At 42.3% G+C, this 21,147-nt stretch overlaps 1 protein-coding gene across 2 annotated transcripts in view; it reads left to right on the forward strand.

The window, feature by feature from the left end:
* The first annotated feature begins 1,605 nt into the window (after positions 1–1,605).
* LOC126480541 (28S ribosomal protein S5, mitochondrial) overlaps positions 1,606–21,147 on the forward strand; it is a 102,484-nt gene continuing 82,942 nt past the window's right edge. Inside the window, exons 1-4 of one of the 2 annotated variants that reach the window (XM_050103875.1) lie at positions 1,606–1,791; positions 1,876–1,995; positions 2,108–2,233; positions 2,852–3,079. In XM_050103875.1, the coding sequence (XP_049959832.1) occupies positions 1,749–1,791; positions 1,876–1,995; positions 2,108–2,233; positions 2,852–3,079 (517 nt within the window). In that variant the 5' untranslated portion in view covers positions 1,606–1,748. The remainder of the gene's footprint in view (positions 1,792–1,875; positions 1,996–2,107; positions 2,234–2,851; positions 3,080–21,147) is intronic. The other variant, XM_050103874.1, reaches the window with a different exon arrangement.

The following is a 21,147-nucleotide window of genomic DNA, read 5'->3' on the forward strand; positions in this document are numbered from 1 at the left end:
CCTCACGGTATGAATCATCGCCAATTCAAAGGATTCCTGAAAGGCATGGAAGCAGAGAATGGGGATATACCTTACCACAGTGCAGTTCTTTGACTGAGTTGGGGAAAATTTCTTGATGTTTTCTTTGCCATTCGTGAGTAAGTATCCCTTTTTCTCGAAATGAAAGAGTAAGAAATGCCTTGTCTGAAAGATATAAAATGGATATCAGACCTGGCGTTCCTAGCTGACATAACTATGCATCTGAATAATTTAAATCTGTCATTGTAGGGTAAAGGGCAGCTAATCGTTGACATGCACGACCAGATCAAAGCGCTCATGGGAAAGTTACGTTATTTTGAGAGGCAGATGAGTAATGGACATTTAACGTTCTTCAGTAGTCTTGCTTCTTTAAAACTACGTGAAGGAATTACTTTTGGCGATTACCAAGCAAAGTTAAAGCAGCTCATCACGTCGTTTGAAACACGATTCCGAGACCTCACTAGTGTGGAAATGGAACTTAAGGTGTTCAGCATTCCTTTTTCAGTTTCCTCCGATGACTTGTCATCGTCAGTTCAATTGGAGATTATTGATTTGAAAAATTCAACTTTGTTGAAATTGAGGTACTACAACACGTTACATTTGTCACGAGGGTATCGTTCATTACAGCAAAAAACTTTTCCCAAGCTACACAACAATGCGGCTCAGATCATGTGCATGTTTGTATCTACGTATTGTTGTGAGCAGCTTTTCTCAGCAATGAAAAGAGTAAAAAGTAAGGAACGATCGTTTCTTCAGGATGCAACAATGAAGGCCATCCTCCGCATCAACGCTGCGAACACTTTGACGACTGATATTTCCGATCTTGTAATGAAAAGAAAATTTCAAACTACAGAGGCCCAATAAATTTAGTATGCAATTTCTTGTAAAACAGCTGTTTCTTATTTATTTCCTGAACATCGTATTTACTTACATAGCATGTAACCACGTCTTAGCAGCTAAGAGTATGAGGTTCTCGATCCTGTAAGACGCAGCTGGCACATCAAAACGCTTGCCTTGCCGCCTCCCTCATCCAGCCGTGCCACGTGCTAGCGTGCTGGCCCACTAGAATGGTAACAGCAAGCGACACGGCTCCCTGGCGCTGAGAGTGCTCCGCGGCTCACAACGGAGCCGACGAGCTGGAACACCCTGATCTAGTTCCATTTAATTTTGTTTTTGTGTTGAAAACCAACTAAGAAAGATAGTAAAATCTTTCAGACTATCTTCATGGATCTGCTCGAAAGTTCTCTCATCTCCGTTAGAGCCCATGTTCAGAACGACGTACACGCTAGCAACACCGGACAATTAAAGCACATAAACAAATAACAATGCAGATTCAAGATGCATACAACAGTCGGTAGGACAACTCGTGAAACTCATGATAGCGCGTGCCTTAGTCACTATGGGGTAGGGCTCTCCTCACCTAGCGTGAGATGAATGCTACCTTCTTTCAAACGGCAACTTCGACCATAAATATCTATGGTCGAATAACGGCAACAACTTTTACAGCAGTGTGTGTCGCGACCTTCGACCAAAGATATCTATGGTCGAAGGTCGCGACTATGGCTTGACTAGCAACTTTGGGCAAAGATTGAGTTTGAATATGAGTAGTGTGTTATGTTATTGTTTTTAATGTTGGGGAATGGGGATAAATATGAAAAGTACTGAAGTATTGTTATGACAGCTAGAGTTACGACTAGTTAACTGTCATACTGTATCTGTTGTATAGTAAAATGTTAAACTGTCGCAGTATTTTAAAACTCGCGCAACAGACTGGTAATTCATTTGAAAATTTGAAATGTTTTGTGTGAGATTTGTGAACTTTGTAACTTTTCTGTGAAACACCACATCTCATTTCAGGGGCACTAGTCCAGCAGAAATTGATATCGTCTGTAACACAGTCGGCATGTGATTTGCCAAATATAAGGCCCTGCAACGTTTTACAGCAGCAAATTAGGCCGGCGACGTTCTTCAATAAATGTAATTATTGGCATGCCCTATTATCTTTTCAGTCACTTTCGTATTAGAACGTAGACAATTAATGACCCTGAATGAATATACTACATTTTGAATTCTTGTTTATGTCTTTTAGTGCCTGCTGAAGAACTGTGGAAAGGTGTAACCAGCGTTAGCAATGCGGGCAAGAAAAGAGGTCGGGGTAAGGGAGTGGGAAAGAAGATAGCGAAGAACTTAAATAAAGGTCAAATTATAGGTGTTGGTGAGTCAGAGGCCAATTTCTATCTTTGTTAGATTATCAATATCTTGCATTAATGTATCTAATGCATCGGTTGTACGGCTGTTAATAATGCATACGTAGTTAACAAATGACAGCAGTTTTATAACATTACATTTAACACATGTGTTTTCCTTTTCATCGCGCGTTCATTGTGACCGTTATGATATACCTGTTGGAGAATGATAGTGCATGCTTTGTACTGTAACAATGCCATTGGATGAACGTAGCAATGTAAAAATAGTAGTCGTTATTGCTTCTTACAGGTTCTGGAATTTGTGTTCGTAACTTCACTTGTGAAACTAAATGAAGGCATATGAATTTTTCAGTATTATTTGGTAATAATGTGTGAATTTAAATTTGTATCGGCTGTTTATCACAGAGCTGACATACTGACAAAACTTCTCACATAACCTAATGCAGATTCTGTTGGCCTATAAACCTCTTTATGTTAGCAGAAACGTACAAATATTTGTCTTTGTCTTTATTTTAGTTTTTCATGTTGCTGAAAATAGTGGTAATCTTTCACCTGTTTATATGGTCTTTTTTTTAGTCAGAAAGTTCAATATTGTGTTGTTGACATTAAATATTTTTATTATACAGGAAAGGCAAACATAGTATGGCCAGGCTTGACTGGTCCAGTTGTTCGAGGGCGAGAGTTAGTGCAACAGCAGCAGCTTCCTGAAGACACAGAACGTGAAGCGCGCCTCATTAAAATGCGCAATGAGATGGGTGTCTTTCGAAGACTGCGCCTAGCTCCTACTGAGCGGGGCTGGTCTGGTGCAAAGATGCCTGGACGCAGCATTGGTCCTCCAGATGACATAGGTGAAGGTATGTGCTCACGAAAAAGCATGCCAGGGCACTCAAAGTGAAGTGATCCAATAAAAACTAAGTTGTTTGCTTGACCATTTTTAAGTATTTCAGTTCTTTTATATGTGATTACCTTGTAGTTGAGAAGTTAAAACAGTTCTTAAAAGATTACCTCGCTCACGTTCAATGAATGGCATCCATTTTTATTTGTAAGTGCATGATGGTTTTCCATTTGAAGACATTAGTGTCAATTTGGGTGATTGGTTTTAGGAAAGTCTCCTCTAGAACATTGTTTATTTCCCAAAATACCCTTAATTCAACAATAACCAGTCAAAGTGATCTCCAAAGTTTGATATTGAAAACTTAGAAAATCCACCTTTTAGACCCAAAAATAACAACGGAGTGATTTATCAGAGTGTATTTTTTTCTCTAGTTAGATATCGTAATGTACTAACCATATATAGAGCAAGAACACTGCCAAATGTTTCTTTAATATTTCATAAATTTTCGAAATTTGCAAGTCTTTACAAAAAATAAATTTTGGGGCTAGTTATCTCTGGTGGAACTGTCTATAAAAAAATTGATTTTTGCACATTTTGTACACTTATATGATAGCAAAGTACTGTAAAAATTTAAACATTGGTATTTGACTCTGAACAAAGATAGGAAATTTTGGAAATGATGAAATAAGTCACATTACGCTGAAATTGATCTGATGACTGTTGCATAATTCATGTGTGATATTGGCTTGATGTAATCAGTTATTGTTGAAGTTGAGGTACTGAATAATATACAAGAACCCAAAAAAATTGCTGAACTCAACATTTATATTGTTGTTGTTGTGGTCTTCAATCCTGAGACTGGTTTGATGCAGCTCTCCATGCTACTCTATCCTGTGCAAGCTGCTTCATCTCCCAGTACTTACTGAAACCTACATCCTTCTGAATCTGCTTATTGTATTCATCTCTTGGTCTCCCTCTATGATTTTTAACCTCCAATACTAAATTAGTGATCCCTTGATGCCTCAGAACATGTCCTACCAACCGATCCCTTCTTCTAGTTAAGTTGTTCCACAAACGCCTCTTCCCCCAATTCTATCCAATACCTCCTCATTAGTTATGCGATCTATCGATCTAATCTTCAGCATTCTTCTGTTGCACCACATTTCGAAAGCTTCACATCTCTTCTTGTCCAAACTATTTATCGTCCATGTTTCACTTCCATACATGGCTACACTCCATACAAATCTACTTCGACCATCGTCAGTTATTTTGCTCCCCAAATAGCAAAACTCCTTTACTGCTTCAAGTGTCTCATTTCCTAATCTAATTCCCTCAGCATCACCCAACTTAATTCGACTACATTTCATTATCCTCGTTTTGCTTTTGTTGATGTTCATCTTATGTCCTCCTTTCAAGACACTGTCCATTCCGTTAAGCTGCTCTTCCAGGTCCTTTGCTGTCTCTGACAGAATTAAACTGTCATTGGCGAACCTCAAAGTTTTTATTTCTTCTCCAGGATTTTAATTCCTACTCCAAATTTTTCTTTAGTTTCCTTTACTGCTTGCTCAATATACAGACTGAATAACATAGGGGAGAGGCTACAACCCTGTCTCACTCCCTTTCCAACCACTGCTTCCCTTTCATGTCTCTCGACTCTTATAAATGCCATCTGGTTTCTGTACAAATTGTAAATAGCCTTTCTCTCCCTGTATTTTCACCTGCCACCTTTAGAATTTGAAAGAGAGTATTCCAGTCAACATTGTCAAAAGCTTTCTCCAAGTCTACAAATGCTAGAAACGTAGGTTTGCCTTTTCTTAATCTGGCTTCTAAGATAAGTCGTAGGGTCAGTATTACCTCACATGTTCCAACATTTCTATGGAATCCAAACTGATCTATCCCAGGGTCGGCTTCTATCAGTTTTTCCATTCGTCTGTAAAGAATTCGCGTTAGTATTTTGCAGCTGTGACTTATCAAACTGATAGTTCGGTAATTTTCACATCTGTCTACACCTGCTTTCTTTGGGATTAGAATTATTTTTCATGAAGTCTGAGGGTATTTTGCCTGTCCCATACACCTTGTTCACCAGATGGTAGAGTTTTGTCAGGACTGGCTCTCCCAAGGCTGTCAGTAGTTCCAATGGAATGTTGGCAACTCCCGGGGCCTTGTTTCGACGTAGGACTTTCAGTATCCTGTCAAACTCTTCACGCAGTATCATATCTCACATTTCATCTTCATCTACATCCTCTTCCATTTGCGTAATATTGTCCTCCAGAGCATCGCTCTTGTATAGACCCTCTATATACTCCTTCCACCTTTCTGCTTTCCCTTCTTTGCTTAGAACTGGGTTTCCATCTGAGCTCTTGTTATTCATACAAGTGGTTGTCTTTTCTCCAAAGGTTTCTTTAATTTTTCTGTAGGCAGTATCTATCTTACACCTAGTGATATGTGCCTCTACATCCTTACATTTGTCCTCTAGCCATCCCTGCTTAGCTATTTTGCACTTCCTGTCGATCTCATTTTTAACCGTTTGTATTCCTCTTTGCCTGCTTCATTTATTGCATTTTTATATTTTCTCATTTCATCAATTAAATTCCGTATCTCTTCTGTTACCCAAGGATTTCTACTAGCCCTTGTCTTTTTACCTACTTGATCTTCTGCTACCTTCACTATTTCATCTCTCAAAGCTACCCATTCTTCTTCTAGACTATTTCTTTCCCCCATTCCTGTCAATTGTTCCCTTATGCTCTCCCTGAAACTCTGTACAACCTCTGGTTCTGTCAGTTTTTCCAGGTCCCATCTCCTTAAATTCCCACCTTTTTGCATGTTCCTTCAGTTTTAATCTACAGTTCATAACCAATAGATTGTGGTCAGAGTCCACATCTGCCACTGGAAATGTCTTACAATTCAAAACCTGGTTCCTAAATCTCTGTCTTACTATTATATAATCTATCTGAGAAATTCCAGTATCGCCAGGCTTCTTCCATGTATTCAACCTTCTTTCGTGATTCTTGAACCAAGTGTTAACTATGACTAAGTTATGCTCTATGCAACATTCTACCAGGCGGTTTCCTCTTTCATTTCTTACCCCCAATCCATATTCACCTATTTCCTTCTCTTCCTTTTCCTACTATCGAGTTCGTCACCCATGATTATTAAATTTTCATCTCCCTTCGCTATCTGAATAATTTTTTTTATTTCATCATACATTTCTTCAATTTCTTCGTCATCTGCAGAGCTAGTTGGCATATACACTTGTGCTACTGTAGTAGGCATGGGCTTCGGGTCTATCTGGGCCACAATAAGGCATTCATTATGCTGTTTGTAGTAGCTTACCCGTACTCCTATTTTTTTTATTCATTATTAAACCTACTCCTGCATTATCCCTATTTGATTTTGTATTTATAACCCGGTATTCACCTGACCAAAAGTCTTGTTCCTCCTGCCACCGAACTTCGCTGATTCCCACTAAATCTAACTTTAACCTATCCATTTCCCTTTTTAAATTTTCTAACCTACCTGCCCAATTAAGGGATCTGACATCCCATGCTCCGATCCGTAGAACGCCAGTTTTCTTTCTCCTGATAATGACGTCCTCTTCAGTAGTCCCCGCCAGTAGATCTGAATGGGGGACTATTTTACTCCAGAATATTTTACCCAGGAAGGCACCATAATCATTTAACCATACAGTAAAGCTGCATGCCCTTTGGAAAAATTACAGCTGTAGTTTCCCTTGGCTTTCAGCCGTTTGCAGTACCAGCACAGCAAGGCCGTTGTGGTTAGTGTTACAAGGCCAGATCAGTCAATCATTCAGACTGTTGCCCCTGCAACTACTGAAAAGGCTGCTTCCCTCTTCAGGAACCACACGTTTGTCTGGCCTCTCAATAGATACCCCTACGTTGTGGTTTCACCTACTGTACGGCTATCTGTATCGCTGAGGCATGCAAGCCTCCCCACCAACGACAAGGTCTATGGTTCATGGGAGGACATTTATATTATCTTGACAAATTTCAAATAAATATTTTCAGTTAACATAATTTCAAGATGCGGTGCATCCTATCCTATCCTAGTAGTGATTGTTAAGAAAACTTATTTCTTCAGACAGATTTAATGATGTAAAATAAGACCCCCTGTTGCTGTGGTAAATTCAAGCACTGAAAGCTTCCTTAAAACATTTTTCATTGGTATCCAAACTATGTCAGTAGTAGATTTCTTGAATGATGTTCTTGGGTGAGCAGGATGGTAAATATGCATGAAAACATCATTGTTTTCCAAATAACCTGTGCAAGCCACCAATGTCTTATCATACGTACATGCCACTATGTCATTCAATGTTAAAGACAGAGGTTTACTGACACAATGACCCTCATAAATTTCAGTATCTGGTGTTAGAAAACATCGAATTAAGTTTTCTCCAGTTCAGAATTTGCAGAATTGCTTTGTTTCTTTTATTGCTACACAGTTTTCAAATCCGGTTTGAAGTGTTGTTTCAATATGAAGAACTTCCTCTTCTTTCTTGAGAAGAAAATAGGCGTTGCCTTTAATATTATTCTTGCAGAAGGCATACATGTCCTCTATTGTAAGAATTTCCTCTGTGGTCTTCCTTTGTAGGCTTTTTTTTTTAACGGAAACGTCAGATTTCACTCGTCTTCTATGACCAATGACATCACCAATATGGCGGAAACGGCCACTCACAACTACTCCCATATGGTGACTATGACGTCATTGCGTAAACATGACAGCAAACACAGAAATAGATCGAAAAACCATTAAACACATATTCCTTCAAAAATATAATGAAACTAACAGGATAAGCAGGGGAAATTGGGGGTTTTTGGGTGGGGACAAACTAAAAATAAACACATACCACTAAACCAAATGACAAAAACGTTAAAATAAAATGACCACAACGTTCAAAAAATCAACTGAAAACAATATCTACTGGAATCAAACACTTCCCTTGACCTCTATAGGTTAACAGAAAGTACCGATACCAAATCATGAAACCCTAAACTACAAGCACATCCACAATCATCACTACCTCAGAAAAACACAAAAAAACCAACAAAATTGGAATCTAACACTTCCCTTGAACTATGTAGGTCAACAGCAACTACCAATACCTCACTATAAATCTCAAAACTTTCACCACCACCTCACTTAATACTACCGTAAAAAAAACCACCTAGAAAATTGGAATTGAACACTTCCCTTGACCTATTATCCTTATGACGTCTCCACATATAGCCGTTCCTGGCCTGAGACGCCGGAACTTTAGTAAGCCTCATTTCTTTACAACACTCTGAAAACTTCATAACTTCACCCAAAAATCCGAGTAGTTGAAGAAATTTTACTAGAGACAACGCCCCCATCATCGCCAACAACCGAAAACTGTTGGCCTTGTCATCATATCCATACCTACCAAAGACATAAACAAAGCATTTTATGAAGATTCACACGCGACGGTTGTGACCCAATGTTTGAACGTAACGTTGTTGGGCATTTCCTCTTCAGATTTGTTAAACAATTCAAGAGCGATTTTCTTACCATGGCATTTATCATAAAAACTCATCATGTAACAATGGAAACAATCAATTTTTGACAAAATGATTTAATTGGATTGATAAAAAACTTACTTTCCAAGCAGCAGAAGAACACACACACAAGAGGGTTGTTATTAGGCAAGCTTTCGGAGCCAGTGGTTTCTTCTTCAGGCAGAAGAGTAGGAGGGAAAGAAAGAGGGGTGAAGGAAAAGGACTAGAGAGGTCTAGGAAAAGGGGTAGATTTTGGAAAGTCACCCATAACTGTGGATTGGGAGAGACTTACCGTACGGGATGAGAAGGAAAGATTGGTTGTTGGACTGTATCAGACGAGATTTGGAAACCTGAGAGCGTAAAGGTGGAAGACAGGGTAATTTGCAAGACCCACAGTTCTGGGTGACTCTCCCGAAATGTACACCTTTTCCTAGACGTCTCCAGTCCTTTTTGTTCACTCCTCTTCCTTTCCCTTCAGCCCTTCTGCCCGAAGAAGGAGCCACTGGCTCCAAAAGCTTGCCTAATTACAATCCTCTTTTGTGTGTGTGATCTGCCGCAACTCGATGAATACGAGGGCAGTTCAATAAGTAATGCAACACTTTTTTTTTCTCGGCCAATTTTGGTTGAAAAAACCGGAAATTTCTTGTGGAATATTTTCAAACATTCCCGTTTCGTCTCGTATAGTTTCATTGACTTCTGACAGGTGGCAGCGCTGTATAGAGCTGTTAAAATGGCGTCTGTAACGGATGTGCGTTGCAAACAACGGGCAGTGATTGAGTTTCTTTTGGCGGAAAACCAGGGCATCTCAGATATTCATAGGCGCTTGCAGAATGTCTACGGTGATCTGGCGGTGGACAAAAGCACGGTGAGTCGTTGGGCAAAGCGTGTGTCATCATCGCCGCAAGGTCAAGCAAGACTGTCTGATCTCCAGCGTGCGGGCCGGCCGTGCACAGCTGTGACTCCTGCAATGGCGGAGCGTGCGAACACACTCGTTCGAGATGATCGACGGATCACCATCAAACAACTCAGTGCTCAACTTGACATCTCTGTTGGTAGTGCTGTCACAATTGTTCACCAGTTCTGTTCCCGCTGGGTCCCTCGTTGTCTAACCGAACACCATAAAGAGCAAAGGAGAACCATCTGTGCGGAATTGCTTGCTCGTCATGTGGCTGAGGGTGACAATTTCTTGTCAAAGATTGTTACAGGCGATGAAACATGGGTTCATCACTTCGAACCTGAAACAAAACGGCAATCAATGGAGTGGCGCCACACCCACTCCCCTACCAAGAAAAAGTTTAAAGCCATACCCTCAGCCGGTAAAGTCATGGTTACAGTCTTCTGGGACGCTGAAGGGGTTATTCTGTTCGATGTCCTTCCCCATGGTCAAACGATCAACTCTGAAGTGTATTGTGCTACTCTTCAGAAATTGAAGAAACGACTTCAGCGTGTTCGTAGGCACAAAAATCTGAACGAACTTCTCCTTCTTCATGACAATGCAAGAGCTCACAAAATTTCAGTGGACTGTTCTTCCTCATGCACCCTACAGCCCCGATCTCGCACCGTCAGATTTCCATATGTTCGGCCCAATGAAGGACGCAATCCGTGGGAGGCACTACGCGGATGATGAAGAAGCTATTGATGCAGTACGATGTTGGCTCCGACATCGACCAGTGGAATGGTATCGTGCAGGCATACAGGCCCTCATTTCAAGGTGGCGTAAGGCCGTAGCATTGAATGGAGATTACGTTGAAAAATAGTGTTGTGTAGCTAAAAGATTGGGGAATAACCTGGTGTATTTCAATGCTGAATAAAACAACCCCTGTTTCAGAAAAAAAATGTGTTGCATTACTTATTGAACTGCCCTCGTAGATTTTTTATCTATCCAATTAAACTCAACATGCAGTCGTATTTGTTAGCGTCACAGATAATTGAATTTAGTAACTCTTTGTAGTTAACACCATTGAGTTTTGCACCCGCAATCATCAGTTTGATATTTTGATGAAGTAAACAAACACATACGGGATGTGTTATTGAGCAGGCGAGCAAAATACACCACTTAGGGTGATGGTCACAAAATTTTGACCCTCCAATTTTGCATTCAGGATGAGCATTTTTAGAAAGCTACATAAAGTTCATTTAAATTTTACAGTGCTGGTCATTTCTGCTTTTTCAACAATTCTTTTGCTATGTTTGCTACTGGGGCACATTCTACATACTGTCTTCATTGATCTTTTCAGTTGTTTCTTCACTTACACCTATTCCTTTCTTCTTTTCTAGAACTGCTAGAATGCCTTGTTCTTTCACTAATTTTTAGGTTAGTCTCACCAAACGATCAGAAATGTTGAAATCGTCAACTATTTTTTCTCTTGACGATGAGTCATGGAGCAAACTTAAAATTTAACTTTTCCTCTTTAAATGTTACTGAATGCTTACTTTTTAATTTCTTAATTAAGCTCAGGTATTCTGTGTTGGATGACTCTGGGGGTAAGTTTTCTTCTTTTTTAGAAATACTATTGGCATTTGCATTATTAAAGAATGATTCTAAGTCTTTTCTAATTTTCTCTGAAATTTGTTGTACCTTGCTTTCAGTAATTGCTTTTCTTTTTATGCTACTCAATTTTCTTATTTTCAGAGCAGGAGATGCCTCCAAATTAGAACAAGCAAAATCCAGTTTGCTAATAGCTTCCTCATTAGGAATATCAATGTAATTAACAATATTACTTAATTCTGGTCTTGGGTTAATGATAAATATCTTTTAGTAACAATTTGGGCACAAGGAATTTCCAGGAATCTCATTACTTTCCCCTCGGGAAACTGTTTTACGTGCACTTAGGAGAACAAATGTTCAAGTTTTATTTAAGAACTGGCTTTTCATGAACTTTGAGTGGTTCAGAGCAATTCCCCTCCACAAATGTGATTGTACTTCTGAATGTATTTTTCCTCACGATACTCGCAAACTAATGATAACGAAGAACACGTTCATAACTTAAACAAAGCTTGTCTATCTTCATCAAAGTCATTAACATTTTTTAAGTTTTTTGAAACTGAACCATAAACTGTTCATGACACCCTTCACATACTATATATATCCAATAGAGCACTATTCATCCATTTTATTGCATTCCAGTTAGTCTTTCAAATTTATTTACTATTAAATTTTAAAATTATTTTAAGTAATCAAAAATTACACTCACAACAAAAGCACAAAATATTCTACACTCTCAATGAAGTATGAGCTTCCACTGTAACAGAGGTTCCTGAACAGACTGACACTACAACAATCGCACATCCAGCAAATGTAGTGTGTGTACACAGTTCATTTACCGGCTTGTCACTGACTACTGTTTATTATTACACTTTTATCATTTTGGACCTGTAATAATTTAGAATAAACCTAGATGTAAAAGGACAATTTTTAACATAGAACTAAAGCAAAGGCTGCTATTGTTTAGTATTTTACTGTTAAAACAAATAATACTAGGATGATAGTGTTAACCAAATATAAGTTGCAATGTCAATTATTTCATCATTTCCAAAAATTCGTATCTTTGTTCATATCAGATATCAGTGGTGAAATTTTAACAGTACTTTGCTATCATATAAGTGTGCAAAATGTGCAAAAATCAAATTTTTTGTAGTCAGTCCCACCAAAGATAAATAGCCCCAAACTTTATTTTTTGTAAAGTTTTTCAAATTTCAAAAATTTATAAAAAATTAAGGAAACATTTGTCATGGTCTTGCTATATATTAGGCTAGTAGTTTACAATATCTAACTAGAGAGAAAAAATATATATACTCTGATAAATTGCTCCGTGGTTGTTTTTTTTTTGGATCTAAAAACTGGATTTTCTAAGTTTTCAATACCAAATTTTATAGTCCTGTCTTCCTCAGTTGCGTGTAATATTACGGTATATTAATAATTTTTACTTATGGACCGTCTGACAGCAACTGAATAAAACACAATTTTAGTGCCATACGCGTTTCGCCTCTATTTTCTGCAAGGCATTATCAGTGGCCTGGAATATGTACGTATGTTAGCTATTTTATTTACATTTTTGTCATTGTGCCTATAGGTTATAAACAGTTCTGGTGGTTGGTATTTCCTATTAAGTAGTAATGTTTTGAACTGTACTTACAGGTTGCGTGGACAATTTCCTACATATACAAGACCAAATATGCGACAGGAGCGTAATTTCCTACATATACAACACCAAAAATGCAACAGGAGCGTAATATGTAGGAAATTGTCCACGCAACCTGTAAGTACAGTTCAAAACATTACTACTTAATAGGAAATACCAACCACCAGAACTGTTTATAACCTATAGGCACAATGACAAAATTGTAAATAAAATAGCTAACATATGTACATATTCCAGGCCACTGATGATGCCTTGCAGAAAATAGAGGCGAAACGCGTATGGCACTAAAATTGTGTTTTATTCAGTTGCTGTCAGACGGTCCATAAGTAAAAGTTATTAATATACCGTAAAATTTCAATACCAAACTTTGGAGATCATTTTGACTGATTGTATTTGAATTTAGGGTATTTTGAGTAATAAACAATCATGTCAATTGCAATGTTGTGACTTAATCCAGTGCAGAGATATTCAAATTAACGCTGATGTGTCCAAACTGAAAATCCATCATACGCTCACAATTAAAAATGGCTGCCATTCAAAACCAACGGTACAAGATTAAACTTCTTAAAAACTGTTCTGAACTTCTGAATTATAGGGCAATCACACACAAAAAGTCAAAATATTTAAAAAGGGCCAAGCAACCCTCACTGGATCACTTCATATGGATTGACCTTGCTTCATAAATTATCTTTCTAATAAGATGTCACTTTAAACTGATCTTTGCCCTTAGTATAAATATGTTGTGACATCTTTTAGTTGTGTTCTTCATGTATTCTCATTGAACCTTCCAGATTCTCAAGTTTGCATATGAAATAATGTCCTTTTTGCCCATTTTTAAACTGCATCCCTAACTGTCTTCTTTGAATGTGTCGTGCCCAGATCATGGTTCCAACCGAGCTAGCCAAGCATTACTCACGACCTGTTCATCCCCTATCTTCTAAACTTCATAGAAGTTCTCCTCTGGAACTTGCGGGACCAGCGTCCTTGGGAGAAAAGATATTGGGGGGACATGGCTTAGCCATAGCCTGGGGGATTTTCCAGAATGAATCTTTCACTCTGCAGTAAAGTGCTGATATGCCCTACAAGTGATGGAGGAGAACTTCTGCGATGTTTGGAAGGTAGAAAATGAGATACTGGCGGAAGTAGATGTAAGGACTGGTTGTGAGTCATGTTTGGGCGGCTCAGTTGACAGATCACTTGCCTGTGAAAGGCTTCGATTCCATGTTCAAGTCTCAGTTCTGCACACAGCTTTAATTTGCCAGGAACTTTAAAAGTTGCACCATCTAACAACCTTACTATCACCTTTCAACTAACCTAGAGTGTGGTCTACTCTATAGATAAGCTGCCAATAACCTCCTTCCTAGTCGCCATGACCTACTATATCCTCACCCATAATTACTTTTCTTTTCAGGGCATTACCTTCAAACACCATCCTATTCCAACCCATTCATGGATCATCTTGAGGAATTCTTCCTAAGATTCCAGAATCCCAAACTTCTCACCTAGTTCAGATTCATTGATAACATCTTTTTTATCTAGATTGATGGTCAGGAGATCCAGTCCACATTCCTCCAGAATCTCAACACCTTCACTCTTATTCACTTCACCTGGTCCTACTTCATCCAACAAGCCACCTTCCTTGATGTTAATCTCCACGTCAAAGATGAATACATCAGCACCTGTGTCCATATCAAACCTACCAACCAGCAGCAATACCTCCACTTAAACAGCTGCCACCCATACTATACTATGAGGTCCCTTCCATAGAGCCTAGCCATCCATGGCCGTCATATCTGTAGTGACTATCCTTCCCACTCCTCCTACAGTGGTCCTCCTGCGGGCCCAAGGTGGGGATTAGGCCTGAGATATTCCTGCCTGTTGTAATAGGTGACTAAAAGGAGTCTCACACCGTTTGGCCTTTATGTGATGGCCACTGTAGGGCTTGACCTCCATTTTTCAAAATTTTCCTGAAGAGCAAGCCAATTGGGGAAGGACGCCTTACATGGTGCATGATGTCCATCATGCATTGAGATCTTTAGCCCAATTTCTCGTCATGGCATTGCAGCCCCACTCATCTTCCATCTCTTGAGCGAGGACACCTTCCTGGATGCGATTTCCTCCCCCCACTAAGCAGTATCGTTTTCTGTGCCGACAGTGACCATGGAATTCTTTGCACCTTATATCCAGCACGGTAGCCAGTCTGTTGTGCTGGGGCCACCATGTAGCCTGTTGGTTGTAGCTCCCTGACTACACAGAGATTGCTCCGCTGATGCCTGCGCCGTTAACTCCCTACATATGCCAAGGAGTAGATGCCTGTCACCGTGGGGGATGGGGACTTCTGCCCTACATATGCCAAGGAGTAGATGCCTGTCACCCTGGGGGATGGGGACTTCTGGCAATGGCCATCCTGCCAGGTGGCCTTTGCTGCGGCTGGGTGGTGGGTGGTGGGGTGGTGCCTGTGAGGGGGGTCCCTGGTCGGGGTGGGTGACATCAGGGTGGATGACGCACGATGAAGCATACCACATCATCACTTGGCAATCTCTAAGCATTCCCATTCCAAGTCTCAGTCTGGCCACACCGTGGGAGGAATGCCAGCCTAAGGACGGCAGCAAACCTTATTCGCCGCAGTACCTCGTATGTACGAGAGCTGATGGGGACTCCTTTGTTTCAATGAAGCCTCAGTTTTTTGTAGAGCATTTAGAGGACAAGAGAGGTGGAGGGCTTGTCAAGGTCACTCTTGATAAAAATGGCATCCCCTTCCCAGTTATGGGCGTTACTCGCTTGTGACAAGCTGGGAGATGTTTCTGTTACCATCAAGTCTCATAAGAGCTTCAATATGATCCAGGGTATTATATTCCACAGGCACCTTCTTTTGCAGTCAGGATAAGCAGGGACTGTGTGCCAACGTAGAGCAACAAGGTGTGTCCATCGGAGTCTGAGGGATAATCAGATTGCCACTGCTGCCTTCATCTTGGCCTCCGAGGGTGACACGTTACCCGAGAAGGTCAAGCTGATAGTCTACCGCTGTGATGTCAAGCCATATATCCCTCCCCCAATGTGGTGCTTTAAGTGCTGGAAATTTGGGCATATGTCTTCCCACTGTAGTTCCAGCATTGCATGTCGAGATTGTGTCTGTCCATCCCATCCCAATACTCCACGTGCTCCGCCTCCCATCTGTGTCAACTGCGGAGAGCATCATTCCCCTTGCTCACCAGACTGCAGAATTTTACAGTGAGAAAGGAAAATCATGGAATACAAGACCCTGGACCAACTGACCTACACCGAGGCCAAGAGGAAATTTGAACGTCTGCATCCTGTGGATATGACCTCCTCTTATGCCGTCGCTACGAGAACAGTTGTAGCCCCATCAGTTCTGCGATTTCTAGTCGGCTCTGAGCTGGAAGACTACACCTGCCCCCTCGATGGGGGGGGCACTTCCCTTCCTGTTGCTCCTGCACCACCTGCCTTGCTAGCACTGTCGCCTAACCATCGGGGACACCAGTCCCAACTTCTCAGCTGGAGAAGGGTACAACGTCTTCTTCGGCTCCTCTCGCTGGGAAGGGGTCCCTTGGGTCTCTCCCTTCCCAGATTTCTGCTAGTGGGAAAGATGACACCGTCAATGGCTGAAGAGCCCAAGAGCAGCTGGTCTAAGGGCTTCATGATCATCCTCAGTCCTGGAGACTGAATCAGTGAAGCCCTCCGAGCCAGAGAAACCCAAGGATCAGCGAGGGAAATCCAGAAAGAAGACTCCCAAGACTAAGGGAATTGCGGTGGCACCACCACTGCCTATAAGCTCTATGTCTGAGGATGAGCTGAAGATTCTGGTGTCTGCTGAGGCCCTAGATTTTGCCAGACCCTCAGATACAATGGATGTAGCCTGTTCAGGAAATAAATCGGTGGCAGCAGGTGACCCTGAGGCGTAGACTGCCTCATTGAGTGTTTCGTGCCTTCCCAGTCTCACACTCACGTCATCCTCCAGTAGAATTGCAGCGTTTTTTTCCACCACCTGGCTGAGCTGTGGCAACTGTTAAGCTTTACACTTGCTTTCTGCATTGCCCTCCAGGGCATTGCGGATCTCTGCCCTTCGCTGCTACAGGGGCTATTACAAGAACCGTAGCAAATATAATAGTGTCAGGTGGAGTTTGCGTTTGTGTCCTGAACTTGGTATGTAGTGAACCTGTGCCCCTTCAAACTCATCTTGAATCTGTGGCTGTCAGGATACGGATGATGAAGGAAATAACTGTCTGCAATGTATATCTCCATCCAGATGGTGTGGTACCCCTGAAAGTATTGGCTGCACTGATTCATTGACTCCCTAAACCTTTCCTACTTCTGGGAGATTTTAACACCCATAACCCCTTGTTGTTTACCACCATGCTTACTGGTCGTCGCAGAGATGTCGAAAATTTACTGTCCCAACTTGACCTTTGCCTCTTAAATACTGGGACCACCTCACATTTCAGTGTGGCTCATGGTAGTTACTTGGCCATTGATTTATCGATTTCAGGACTCCTCCCATCTATCCACTGGAGAGCACATGACGACCTATGTGATAGTGACCACTTCCCCATCTACCTGTCACTCCCCTGGCATCATGCCCATGGACGCCTACCCAGATAGGCTTTAAACAATGCACCGTTGAATCTCCCCCACATAGTGCCATTGATGTTGTGATTGAGCAGATCACTACAACGATAATTGCTGCATCAGAAATTGTGATCCCTCTTTCTATAGGGTGCCCCCTGTGAGAGAGAGTCCCTTGGTGGTTGCTGGAAGTCGCTGAGGCAATTAAAGAACGTCGGCGAGATCTACAGTGACATAAGCGACACCCTTCCCTATAGTACCTAATAGCATATAAGCGGCTCCGTGCCCGTGTTCGCCTGCTTATAAAATGACGGAAGCATGAGTGTTGGGAGAGGTACGTGTCGACCATTGGGTGCCGTGCGTCATCTTCCCAAGTCTGGATGATCACACATCTTTTTAGGTACCGGACCCCAACAGGTGTCCCTGGTGCTAACATCAATAGAGTGCTCTCAACCGATGCAAACGCGATTGCTGAGCACTATTCTCAAGCCTCTGTGTTGGAGAACTACCCCCCAGCCTTTGGCACCCTCAAACGGTGGATGGAAAGGAAAGTCCTCTCATTCCATAAAAACATGGGAGAACTGCCGGATATCAGTAATGTCCTGCCACGATATTTCGGCGCAGAGTCTTCTGGCCATCTTCAGGTGAGTGCCACTGTAGTAGATGAAAGTCCTCTCGTTCACTATACGCCACAGTGAACCCTGTAATGCCCCATTTACAGAGTGGGAGCTCCTCAGCGCCTTTACACGTTGCCCTGACACAGCTCTTGGGCCGGATCGGATCCACAGTCAGATGATTAAACATCTCTCGTCTAACTACAAGCGATATCTTCTCGTCATCTTTAACTGGATCTTGCTTGATGGCATATTTCCATCGCAATGGCAGGAGAGCACTATCATTAAGGTACTAAAACCCTGTAAAAATCCACTTAATGTCGATAGCTATCGGCCCATCAGCTTCACCAATGTTCTCTGTAAGCTGCTGGAACAGATGGTGTGTCAGCGGTGGGGTTGGGTCCTGGAGTCACACGGCTTACTGGGTCCATGTCATGATAATCTTGTGGCCATCGAGTCTGCCATCCGAACAGCCTTTTCCAGACGCCAACACCTGGTTGCCATCTCTTTCGACTTGCGCAAAACATACAACATGACTTGGCAACATCATATCCTTGCCTCATTGTAAGAGTGGGATCTCCGGGGCCCGCTCCCGATTGATTTTTATCCAAAACATCCTGTCGCCCCGTACTTTCCGTGTCCAATTTGGTATCTCCCATAGTTCGCTCCCATATTCAGGAGGATGGCGTTCCGCAGGGTTCCGTATTTAATGTGTGTCTATTTTTAGTGGCCATTAATGGCCTAGCAGCAACTGTAGGGCCATCGGTCTCCCCATCCCTGTATGTGGATGACTTCTGCCTTTTGTATTGCTCTTGAAGTACTGGAGTTGCTGAGTGGCACCTGCAGGGAGCCATTCACAAGGTGCAGTCAGGCTCTAGCCCACGGCTTCCAGTTTTCAGCTGTGGAGTCGTGTGTCATGCACTTTTGTCGGCATCGTACCGTTCATCCGGAACCTGAAATTTATCTTAATGACGATCCACTCACTGTAGTGGAGACGTATCGATTCTTAGGACTGGTTTTCGACGCCCGATTAACTTGGCTACCACACCTTTCTCATCTTAAGCAGGAGTGCTGGCAGCACCTCAATACTCTCCGCTGCCTGAGCAAAATCAACTGGGGTGCACATCGCTTTACACTGCTGCAGCTCTACAAAGCCCTTGTTCAATCCCATCTTGACTATGGGAGTCTGGTTTACAATTCGGTGGCGCCTTCAGCGTTGTTTACTCGACCCAGTGCACCACTGTGGCGTTCGCCTAGCAACGGGAGCTTTTAGAACGAGTCTGGTGACCAGTGTCCTGGTGGAGGCAGGAGTCCCTCCATTGCGGATCCAACATGCACAACTGCTCGCCAGTTATGTTGCACACATTCATAGTTCTCCTGAGCATCCAAATTACTGTCTCCTTGCATCAGTGGCCCAGGTCAGGGCTCACGATTGCGGTTCGTGTGTGATCTCTTCTCTCCGAACTGGAGTCCTTGTCTTTACCACCTGTACTTGAGGTGCATTCACGTACACACCTCCATGGTGTACACCTCGGCCGAAGCTTCGTCTGGACCTTTTGAACGGCCCTAAGGACTTCGTTAATCCCGAAGCTCTCCGCTGTCACTTCCTGTCGATTCTTGACGTGTTCCTGCGCTCTGAAGTTGTTTACACCGACGGCTCGATGGCTGATGGTAATAATGTTGGCTTTGCCTATGTCCACAGAGGCCATATTGAACAGCATTCCTTGCCTGCTGGCTGCAGTGTATTCACTGCAGAGCTTGTGGCCAAATCTCTTGCACTTCAATACATCCATTCCTGTTGTACGTGAGTCATTTTTTCTGTGTTCTGGCTCCTTGAGCAGCTTACAGGCTATCGACCAGTGCTACCCTCGCCATCCTTTGGTAGCAAACGTCCAGGAGGCCATCTCTGCCCTGGAATGGTCCAGTCATTCAGTGGTGTTTGTGTGGACCTCCAGGACACATCAGAATCTCAGGCAACGAACTTGCTGACAGGCTGGCCAAACAGGCTATCCGGAAACTGCTCCTGTAGATAGGCATCTCTGAAACTGTCCTGCGTTCTGTCTTATGCCACAAGGTTTTTTGGCTTTGGGAGACGAAGATGGGATAACAGTATGCACAATAAACTGCATGTGGACTGTGAATGTGTGGAAGTCTTCCCTGTGATAAGCTCGCAGGGAATCAGTTGTCCTTTGCCTGCTCTGCATTGGCCATACATGGCTCACACATGGTTACCTTCTCTGTTGCGAGGACTCGCCTCAGTGTCACCGTGGCTCCCAAATAAGTCTTCCACCTTTTGCTGGACTGCCCGCTTTTAACTTTACCACCATCCTACTTTTGGTGCTGGGTGACAATGCCTCAACAGCAGCTTTAGTTTCATGTTTTATTTGTGAGGGTGGGTTTTATCATTTGATCTGAGTTTTAGCGCATGTCCTTTGTCCCTCTGTGACCTCCACCGTAGAGGTGGAGGTTTTAATGTGTTGCAGAGTGGCTGGCTTCTCCTTTTTTATTCTCATGGTCAACCAGCCATGGTAATCTTGCTTTATTGTTTTTAATATCTTCTCCCTGTTTCTTGTGTTTCTCTGAGATTTTCTTGTCCTGTTTTGTCCATTGTAGTGTTTGTGGTCCTTCTGGTTCTTCCTTTCTCCTGTTATTGTGCCATATGTCTTTGTTTTCTACTTTCCCTTGGGTATTTTTCCTAGTAAAACAGTAATCTACAAGCTAAGCTGCAACCCTGTGCTGCATTGTACGTGGGCTTGACAACCAACAAGCTCTCCATCTGCATGAATGGCTGCCAGCAAGGTGTGGCCAAGAAACAGCTGGACAGCCCTGTTGCGGAGCACACCGCCCAACACAATGTTCATCATTTCAGTGACTGCTTCACAGCCTGTGCCATGTCTATTCTTCCCACCAACACCAGCTTTTCTGAATTGCGCATATGAGAACTCTCCCTGCCAAATACATCCTACATTACCATAACCCTCCTGTCCTCAGCCTTCATTAGTCATTGTCCTTAACCATCTAGCCCCTTCCCTGTTCCCTTTCCATCACTTCACAGCCCTCTATTCCACCGACACACCCAGTCTTTTTACTTCTCTCATTTTCCGCTCCCCACGCTCAGTCTGACCTCATGACTGCACCTAGAGCTGCCTCAACCTCTCTCCAGTTTGTCCCAGCACACTCACAGTAGCAGCACTGTACTGTCCTTCACCCCTACCC

The sequence above is a fragment of the Schistocerca serialis genome, chromosome 1 (genome assembly GCF_023864345.2).
Source record: "Schistocerca serialis cubense isolate TAMUIC-IGC-003099 chromosome 1, iqSchSeri2.2, whole genome shotgun sequence".
Lineage (NCBI taxonomy): Eukaryota > Metazoa > Arthropoda > Insecta > Orthoptera > Acrididae > Schistocerca > Schistocerca serialis.